Source organism: Oncorhynchus kisutch, linkage group LG18 (genome assembly GCF_002021735.2).
Source record: "Oncorhynchus kisutch isolate 150728-3 linkage group LG18, Okis_V2, whole genome shotgun sequence".
Classification (NCBI taxonomy): domain Eukaryota; kingdom Metazoa; phylum Chordata; class Actinopteri; order Salmoniformes; family Salmonidae; genus Oncorhynchus; species Oncorhynchus kisutch.
The window spans coordinates 34,484,303-34,495,349 of NC_034191.2; the positions used below are offsets into that span (position 1 = coordinate 34,484,303).

At 43.5% G+C, this 11,047-nt stretch overlaps 1 protein-coding gene across 1 annotated transcript in view; it reads right to left on the reverse strand.

The window, feature by feature from the left end:
* Window positions 1-707: 707 nt before the first annotated feature.
* The window catches only part of snx19b (sorting nexin 19b), a 54,216-nt gene continuing 43,876 nt past the window's right edge, over window positions 708-11,047 (reverse strand). The window contains exon 12 of the mRNA XM_031795876.1: window positions 708-817. Within this exon, the coding sequence (XP_031651736.1) occupies window positions 793-817 (25 nt within the window). The 3' untranslated portion in view covers window positions 708-792. The remainder of the gene's footprint in view (window positions 818-11,047) is intronic.

Genomic DNA, 11,047 nt, shown 5'->3' on the forward strand with positions numbered 1-11,047 from the left:
TTGGTTGAATTGGTACTCAACAAATCCTCAACGAAAGAATGGTATAAACACTGCACGTGGACCCTGAATGTCTTGGTTAAGAGGGTGGTCTAGGCTGCTTATCTCTGTGGTCTGTTTTTAAAACCCTCTTTGGCTTAAAAGATCTCTCTAGATCTCTGGAGATGGCCATTGCCACTGAAATGAAATGCTTATAGTTGCTGTAAGAAAAGACTGATAAAAGGGGATGTCACGTTTCTTCAAAATCGAACCCAGAAGCATACCAGGACAAGGAGAGTAGGAAGAAGGTGAGTATTTATTTACAAGTGAATGTGAGTGGGTAGATACATCCAGGTGGCGTAGCGGGCAGCGGTGGTGAGTTGATGGGAGTAAATAGGTGGATCCAATGGGGAAGCGGAATCCTCCGATGACCAGGCGGGAATGGGGTAAATGATCCGGGTGAGTAACTGAAGACAGAACAAACGGAGGTAAGTTGAAGGCAAGCAAGACGTACAAAACAACAAAACTAATTCTATCCAACTTGAGGCTGATACTATGGCACAACATACTGTTCATGGCTATCGATCCGGCAGGGAATGGATGTCAGGTCAGAGCTTTTGAAGGGGAGAGGTGATGATCAGGACAGGTGTGCAGATTACTGATGGGATACAGGTGCGGGTGAACATCGATCTCCCAACAAGCTAATCTGCCCGGCAACCAGACAGGGTGCGTTCCAGGACACCGGAAACACACTCCAGGACAGAAACACAGGCAAACACAGACTCAGGAAGCGGGGTTCGTGACAGGGGAAGCCTTTTAGCTCAGCGCCACGTCCCATAGCCTGTGTAAGAGAGCATTGCTAAATATTGAGAACATGCATTACACTCTCGTAAACACAAAATGGCATGACACATACAATGATTAAAGAGGCAATCTGCAATTGATACATCATTTTTTAAAACTTAAATTAATGACATGTACCCACTGATTCTTGATAACTTATAAAATGCCTTAGAAATGCCTCACGAGTTTAGTTCAACTGTCGTACCCATCAGAACCCAAAATAGAAACTTGTTTAACTCGGATGTTTGTAAACAAAGTAAATGTAATGGTTAAAACTATCATTTTGATATCATGGATGGTCAGTGCTTACATCCATAACTCTGTTTATGTGGTTACATTTCTCCAGCGCCATCTCTCATCTTTTTACCGAAACCGGGGCGGAGAGACACTTTGTTATTGTTTCAACTGCTGATTGAGGCTTTACGGTGAGCAATTTGGCATGAGTATCAATATGAATGTATAATGTTATTTGACCCGTTTATGGCAAATGGAATTACGATAATGTACGTTTTGTCTATGTTGAGCATTGCCATATCTACAGTCTATTGCCCAGCTGTCACAGCTGCATTTTTAGCTGACGCCTGTGAGACCATAGTTTAGTTATGAATGCGTATACATGTTGTAAGTAGCCTCTTCGTGTCCTATTCCGTCCACCAGCGGTAATACAGCAGCAGTCATCCTGATATAGGAAAAGTCCATGATATGTCTTTTGACTCAATATCCTCTCCTTATTATGTAGGAAAGAGTTTGAGCGGGAAGCGTATGCTTCCTAAAGCTACGGCAGCTACAGTATGTGATGTGTATAGTGAAGTAGCTTGCTGGAGCCTTGTAGCATTAGGTCAACTGACTTGGTGGAAAAGTCAGAGCATCACCTCATCAGATTGGGAAGCCAAATGATCCAGTTTGTCTTGGCCCTGTATAGTCACAACTCAACTGCTAAGGAAAAACACTGCAAATATGGGCTGGATGACACAACAGAGTTACATGTCATGAATATTGGAGTAAATCAGCACACAATGGACAGATGCAGGAAAAAATGCTGGACACATGCTGGAAATACAGGATTCAAGCATTTTGAAGAATCTTTATTAGCTCCTCCAAGCTAATAACTAAGCTTTGGCTTTGAGGGCTAAAAGAGACCATGGTTCGAACCCCAGTCAGTCATACAAGGACACCCTAATTGACCTATTGAGTGAATATTCCAATAGTATTTCATTCCGTTTCACATTGCCGTTTCTTTGCGATTACTAAGACTACAAAAAAAAGCTTTTGCCATATTGTCTGATGAATATAGAGGATTTTGAATGATTCTTTTAACGTCTTATTCTACGGGAGTGACAAGAAAAACAGCATCTGTGACCTTGCAAATAACTGTCTAATCAGTCTGCTACCCTGTCATTCATCAAGTGTAACAAGAGTTTAACTCTTTCTCTAAATACTTACCTCATTCCCTGCATTTACTGGCCCCATTAATGTTTTTATTTAACCTTTATTTAACTAGTCAAGTCAGTTAAGAACAAATTCTTATTTACAATGACGGCCTACCAAAAGGCAAAAGGCCTCCTGCGGGGACGGGGGCCTGAGATAAAAATGTTAAAAAACAATATAAATACAGGCCAAAACACACATCACAACAAGAGACACAACACTACATGAAGAGAGACATAAGACAACATAACAGCAAAACAGGACAACACTGTTAACACAGTAAATGGATCAGCTGTACTGTTTATGACACTAGAGCTGTCACCATTACAATCTCTCAAGCACATGTACTTTATCTACTGTAAACTGTACATGATTAGTGGTCATTCAACAGCTTTTCAGCTCTCCTCCAACTCAAACAAGCACCTCAAATCAGACCATCGATGATGTTGATGACTTTTGCTGTGGTTTTATTTTTTGCTCCTCTTCTCCCCCTCACACACGTCTCAAAATGAGCAGAAGCGTTCACATGACTGCCACTGTTGATGTGTCTAATGTGCCTGTGAACGGATCGGTTCACTTTCCCAGCGAAAACTGTCTCTCTGTGACTCATTGCCTCACTGGCCAACAATGTGATATGCAGGAGCTGTGATGGAGCAGCATCTGTTTAGGCCACTCAGGATTAGTAGGAGGGGGAGAGATCAAATTGTACTTGTCACATGCGCCGAATACAACAGGTGTAGACTTTACCGTGAAATACTTACTTAAGAGCCCTTCCCAACGATGCAGAGTTTTTAAAAATCTGACAAAATAAAATAGTAGCACAAAAGGAATAAAATACACTAGAATGAAACTATATACAGGGAGTACCAGTACCAGATCAATGTGGAGCTATATACAGGGAGTACCAGTACCAGATCAATGTGGAGCTATATACAGGGAGTACCAGTACCAGATCAATGTGGAGCTATATACAGGGGGTACCAGTACCAGATCAATGTGGAGCTTTATACAGGGAGTACCAGTACCAGATCAATGTGGAGCTATATACAGGGAGTACCAGTACCAGATCAATGTGGAGCTATATACAGGGAGTACCAGTACCAGATAAATGTGGAGCTATATACAGGGAGTACCAGTACCAGATCAATGTGGAGCTATATACAGGGGGTACCAGTACCAGATCAATGTGGAGCTATATACAGGGAGTACCAGTACCAGATCAATGTGGAGCTATATACAGGGAGTACCAGTACCAGATAAATGTGGAGCTATATACAGGGAGTACCAGTACCAGATCAATGTGGAGCTATATACAGGGAGTACCAGTACCAGATCAATGTGGAGCTATATACAGGGAGTACCAGTACCAGATCAATGTGGAGCTATATACAGGGAGTACCAGTACCAGATAAATGTGGAGCTATATACAGGGAGTACCAGTACCAGATCAATGTGGAGCTATATACAGGGAGTACCAGTACCAGATCAATGTGGAGCTATATACAGGGAGTACCAGTACCAGATCAATATGGAGCTATATACAGGGAGTACCAGTACCAGATCAATGTGGAGCTATATACAGGCAGTACCAGTACCAGATCAATGTGTAGCTATATACAGGGAGTACCAGTACCAGATCAATGTGGAGCTATATACAGGGAGTACCAGTACCAGATCAATGTGGAGCTATATACAGGGAGTACCAGTACCAGATCAATGTGGAGCTATATACAGGGAGTACCAGTACCAGATCAATGTGGAGCTATATACAGGGAGTACCAGAACCAGATCTATGTGGAACTATATACAGGGAGTACCAGTACCAGATCAATGTGGAGCTATATACAAGGAGTACCAGTACCAGATCAAGGTGGAGCTATATACAGGGAGTACCAGTACCAGATCAATGTGGAGCTATATACAGGGAGTACCAGTACCAGATCAATGTGGAGCTATATACAGGGAGTACCAGTACCAGATCAATGTGGAGCTATATACAGGGGGTACCAGTACCAGATCAATGTGGAGCTATATACAGGGAGTACCAGTACCAGATCAATGTGGAGCTATATACAGGGAGTACCAGTACCAGATCAATGTGGAGCTATATACAGGGAGTACCAGTACCAGATCAATGTGGAGCTATATACAGGGAGTACCAGTACCAGATCAATGTGCAGAGGAAGTATTTGAGGTAGATATGTACACGACATCAGGGTAAACTAGGCATCAGGACAGATAATATTAAGAGTAAAATAAAGAACAGAGTAGCAGCAGCATAGGATGAGTGTGAAAGTGTGTGCGTGTGTGTGTCTGTATGTGTGTGTGTGTGTGTGTATGCGTATGTAGTGTGTGTGTGTGCTTATGTAATGTATGTGAATGTGTGTGAGTTTTGAGTGAGAGTGTAAGTGTGTGTGTGAGTGAATGTGTACATAGTGTGTACATACAGTGCCTTGCGAAAGTATTCGGCCCCCTTGAACTTTGCGACCTTTTGCCACATTTCAGGCTTCAAACATAAAGATATAAAACTGTATTTTTTTGTGAAGAATCAACAACAAGTGGGACACCATCATGAAGTGGAACGACATTTATTGGATATTTTAAACTTTTTTAACTAATCAAAAACTGAAAAATTGGGCGTGCAAAATTATTCATCCCCTTTACTTTCAGTGCAGCAAACTCTTTGGAGGGAGTTGAAAGTCCGTGTTGCCCAGCAACAGCCCCAAAACATCACTGCTCTAGAGGAGATCTGCATGGAGGAATGGGCCAAAATACCATCAACAGTGTGTGAAAACCTTGTGAAGACTTACAGAAAACATTTGACCTCTGTCATTGCCAGCAAAGGGTATATAACAAAGTATTGAGATAAACTTTTGTTATTGACCAAATACTTATTTTCCACCACAATTTGGTGGATCCTACAATTTAAAAATCCTACAATGTGATTTTCTGGATTTTTTTTTCTCATTTTGTCTGTCATAGTTGAAGTGTACCTATGATGAAAGTTACAGGCCTCTCTCATCTTTTTAAGTGGGAGAACTTGCACAATTGGTGGCTGACTAAATACTTTTTTGGCCCACTGTAGTTGTGTGAGTTTGCATCGAGTCAGTGCAAGCAGTCTTATGGCTTGGGGGTAGAATCTGTCTCTGAGCTTGTTGGTCCAGGAGACGATGCTCTGGTAACATTTGCATGACTGTAGCAGAGTGAACATTCTATGGCTTAGGTAGCTGAAGCCTTTGGCAATTTTTCGGGCCTTCCACTGACACAGCCTAATATCGAGGTCCTGGATGACAGGGAGCTCGTACCCAGTGATGTACTGAGCACTCACCACCTGCTATAGAGCTTTGCATTCGAGGTCAGTGCGTTTGGCACACCAAGCAGTGATGTAGCCAGTCAAGATGTTCTTGATGGTGTAGCTGTAAAACTTTGAGGAGCAGAGGGCTCGTGCCAAATCTTTTCAGCCTTCTGAAGGGGGAAAGGTGGTGTCATGCCCTCTTCACGACAGTGCGGGTGTGTATGGACCATGTTAAGTCCTTAGTGATGTGGATGCCAAGGAACTTGAAGCTCTCGACCTGCTCCACAACAGCCCTATCGATGTGGATGGAGTGTGCTCTCCTATAGCCAACGATCAGCTCCTTGGTCTTGCTGACGTTGAGGGAGAGGTTGTTGTCCTGGCACCACACTGCCAAGTCTCTGACCTCCTCCCTGTAGGCTGACTCATCGCCGTCTGCCTGCCACATCATGCCATCAGCAAACTTGATGATGGTGTTGGAGTCGTTAGCTGCCATGCAGTTGTGGGTGAACAGGGAGTACAGGAGGGTACTATGCACACACCCATGAGGGGCCCCCTTGTTGAGGGTCAGCGTGGCGGAAGTGTTGTTGCCTACCCTCACCACCTGGGGCCGGCCCATCAGAAAGTCCAGGATCCAGTTGCAGAGGGAGGGTTTCAGTCCCAGGTTCCCTAGCTTGGTTATGAGCTTGGAGGGGACTGTGTTGAACGCTGAGCTGTAGTCTATGAACAGAATTCTCACATAGTTATTTCCCCTCTTGTCCGGGTGGGAGAGGTCAGTGTGAAGTGCAATTGAGATTGTGTCGTCTGTGGATCTGTTGGGGCGGTATGCGAACTGGAGTGGGTCTAGGGTGTCTGGGATGATGGTGTTGATGTCTGTCATGACCAGCCTCTCAAAGCACTTCATAATAATAGCAGATGTTAATGCGAGTGTAGCGAAATGCTTGTGCTTCTAGTTCCGACAATGCAGTAATAACGAACAAGTAATCTAACTAACAATTCCAAAAAAAACTACTGTCTTATACACAATGTAAGGGGATAAAGAATATGTACATAAGGATATATGAATGAGTGATGGTACAGAGCAGCATAGGCAAGATACAGTAGATGATATCGAGTACAGTATATACATATGAGATGAGTATGTAAACCAAGTGGCATAGTTAAAGTGGCTAGTGATACATGTATTACATAAGGATGCAGTCGATGATATAGAGTACAGTATCTACGTATGCATATGAGATGAATAATGTAGGGTAAGTAACATTATATAAGGTAGCATTGTTTAAAGTGGCTAGTGATATATTTACATCATTTCCCATCAATTCCCATGATTAAAGTGGCTGGAGTAGAGTCAGTGGCATTGACAGTGTGTTGGCAGTAGCCACTCAATGTTAGTGGTGGCTGTTTAACAGTCTGATGGCCTTGAGATAGAAGCTGTTTTTCAGTCTCTCGGTCCCAGCTTTGATGCACCTGTACTGACCTCGCCTTCTGGATGACAGCGGGGTGAACAGGCAGTGGCTCGGGTGGTTGATGTCCTTGATGATCTTTATGGCCTTCCTGTAGCATCGGGTGGTGTAGGTGTCCTGGAGGGCAGGTAGTTTGCCCCCGGTGATGCGTTGTGCAGACCTCACTACCCTCTGGAGAGCCTTACGGTTGAGGGCGGTGCAGTTGCCATACCAGGCGGTGATACAGCCCGCCAGGATGCTCTCGATTGTGCATCTGTAGAAGTTTGTGAGTGCTTTTGGTGACAAGCCGAATTTCTTCAGCCTCCTGAGGTTGAAGAGGCGCTGCTGCGCCTTCCTCACGATGCTGTCTGTGTGAGTGGACCAATTCAGTTTGTCTGTGATGTGTATGCCGAGGAACTTAAAACTTGCTACCCTCTCCACTACTGTTCCATCGATGTGGATGGGGGGGTGTTCCCTCTGCTGTTTCCTGAAGTCCACAATCATCTCCTTAGTTTTGTTGACGTTGAGTGTGAGGTTATTTTCCTGACACCACACTCCGAGGGCCCTCACCTCCTCCCTGTAGGCCGTCTCGTCGTTGTTGGTAATCAAGCCTACCACTGTTGTGTCGTCCGCAAACTTGATGATTGAGTTGGAGGCGTGCGTGGCCACGCAGTCGTGGGTGAACAGGGAGTACAGGAGAGGGCTCAGAACGCACCCTTGTGGGGCCCCAGTGTTGAGGATCTGCCAGCTGGTCTAAGCATGTTCAGAGAACCTGCTCTGGTATTCTCTCTCCTGGTGTTCAGAGAACCTGCTCTGGTATTCTCTCTCCTGGTGTTCAGAGAACCTGCTCTGGTATTCTCTCTCCTGGTGTTCAGAGAACCTGCTCTGGTATTCTCTCTCTTGGTGTTCAGAGAACCTGCTCTGGTATTCTCTCTCCTGGTGTTCAGAGAACCTGCGCTGGTATTCTCTCTCCTGGTGTTCAGAGAACCTGCTCTGGTATTCTCTCTCCTGGTGTTCAGAGAACCTGCTCTGGTATTCTCTTTCCTGGTGTTCAGAGAACCTGCTCTGGTATTCTCTCTCCTGGTGTTCAGAGAACCTGCTCTGGTATTCTCTCTACTGGTGTTCAGAGAACCTGCTCTGGTATTCTCTCTCCTGGTGTTCAGAGAACCTGCTCTGGTATTCTCTCTCCTGGTGTTCAGAGAGAAGGAGAGAGAAGGAGTGAGAAGGAGAGAGAAGGAGAGAGAAGGCGAGAGAGAAGGGAGGAAGAGGACACACACCAACACCCACAGTAGATGGAGAGACAACTGGACAAGAGAAACAGACATCAGACATCCATCAGAACAGGGAGACAACTACACTTTATGACATCAGAGGGCTAGTATGGCTTGTTGACCAAACTTCCCCATGTAGGTGTGCCAGAGAAGATAAGACATTATTCAGTTATCACTGAAACCTTTGCCCCGCCTCTTACTGTATATTCCCCCATAGAGAATATCACTGGCTTTTGACTGCTGAAACACAAGCTAGTAAGCTAGGATGTATGGTACAACTTCCAAGCTGTTCAACATTGTGTTATTCCTGAAGTCTGTATTCCTACGTTTATCTATGATCATGATGATAGTACAACTACAAGTATCGTCAGGAGTGCAGTGAGTGTAATAACACTGGCAAGGTATACAGTTCGTAACGGCTTTGCTCATATTGTCTGCGGTAGTGCTTTGGGTAACTGTCAGCTACGTATTTCTCCAGCAAATAAAAGAGGGAAAGAAGGACAGATGAGGTTTCTGCTCAGGTTTTGTTTTCAGTTATGGGATGGGAAACAATCCAAGGGGAAGATTGGAAAACGTTATGTGGCGAATCAGTTTGATTTAAACTGAAATATGAATCCCTCCCCGTTATGGATCCAGAGATGTATAACAGATATTACGTTAGACAACTGTCTTCATTCAACCTGAGGTCCAAACTGTGGGGGGAGAGAATGGAGTACTGCCCAGAATGGGTGGTCTGTCCATAGAAATAGACTACCCATTGGTCGAGACACAGTCTGAGGGGCTTTGTCCCTTCTAGTAATTATTTTCTAAGGGTCTGTTGCTCAACTGTCTCGACCAACGATGTATATAAACCCTAGACTGCTGATCTTATGTATTGGCCATTGATACGCTTTGAAGCAGCTCTTCATAGGAATGAATGGAATTCTACAATATTTCAATTAAATGTTTCAAGGACAAAATTACATTTATTTCAGTATTATTTTGCTATAGTGGCAACAATAGTAGACATTAGTCATCTCTCAATATTATACTTTAAGGATTTTTACCAAACATATTTTTTTAAAACGTCATTTGTATGTTTAGCTCACATAATATAATGTAAAGTATGCATTAAGGTGTCTGTAATAGAATACATGTTTCAAAAATGAATGTAGACATTAATAAATGCATTTCTATAGCTTCTAAAAATGTTTTTTACAATGGTGGGGGAGTGCCAAGATGGAGGCTTCGACACAGCGCCCCATACAGTCATCTAGTATATACATAAACCATTGGTCTCAACTCAATCTAACTTTAACATTTTAAATAAGGACCCAACACTTCCAATTCTTTTCTGTGATTGAAACTCCTATGCCAGCTGAGCCTGTCCTGACCTGTCTGTTAGAGAAGGATGATTGAAAAAGACAGCCGCTGCCGCTGAGAGACAAGAGAGTGGAATTAATTGGGAATTCAACAAACACATAGCAGACTCCTGAGAAGCAGCAACTCCACTCTTGCAGATGGTCTTGTCAGTGGCACGACTATATCCATACAGGGATGTACCCTTTGGAAGTGGCGATCATTTAGCCTGGTCGCAGATATGTTTCTGCTGTCTTGCCAACTCCTGGCATGATCAATGGCAAGACAGCACAAACAGAACTGGGACTAGTCTAGGTATAATCTTGGGGGTAAATGATGACTGATGCTTCGGGTGAAGGGATAAGGGTTACTTTGTAGGATGATATGTGAAGTAGAGTGGATTTCAATGCAGCAGGTCAGGTTTGTTCAGACCATCTGTCACCAGAGGAAAGGCAGATGCAATACATGACTGTGCCTCGCTAGAGCTTTTGAACTGCCAGAACCAAATATTTCCCATTTTATTTCATCAATTCATCACTTCTGCCAAAAAGTGGCAGCATGCAATTTAATTTAATGTCTTTTTTTTACTCCATCTGAGGGGGAAGATTTCTACCTTCTACAGAGTCAAATGTATTAACTTCTACATGAAAGTGTTTTTCCCCCTTATCGTGCAACTCAGAACCAAGTATCAATTGTACAAAATGCAACTGACTTATATAGAAAGCACATCTTTGCTATTCTTCCATAACAACTCTGGACCAAGCACAGTATCATAGGATATAGCGTCTGCCTGAGGACATGCCAATAGGATTTCACTTGTGCAATAAACTCTTAACATGACAGCGCTGTGCAGTATCTGCTCTTTGTCGTCAATTGTCGCCAGTTAACGCTCTGCTCAATCTCCCTTTAAATGGCCCTATGTAAATCTTTCCTGAGATCAAACTGCAGCCTGATAGGGTCAAACAAGGTTCAGGCTTTGATCATTGACCAATCAGGAGCACCATAAAGTCAGTTGCCATCTAAGAAGTCTGATAGCCATCAGGTCTCCCAATAAAAGAGCCATTTTTATAGGAACAAATTCTATCCAAATAAATCCTGTTTTCTTTCTTTGGTTTGGCTCTGGGGTCAGAGTCATTTGGGGTCACGGTAATGGCACCAGTCATTCATGAGTTAACCCCTTCTTTGCCTTCTACTACCCATGCACTGATAGCTTGGCTTGGGGAGGAGCTGCACAGTGGAGCAAAGGTAACTACATTTTGTGAAATGGATGTCAATTTTGAATCCGTGTGTGATCATTAATGTCTCCATTTTTTTAAATCCTAAAAGGTCCCTTACGAGAAATAAAGAGATGGACCAGAGATGAAATGTATGAGACTTCTCTAAGACAAATTAACTTGAATTGAGATGATCATTTGCCCAAGATTCCTATCATGGCTGATGCATTTCTCTTTAAT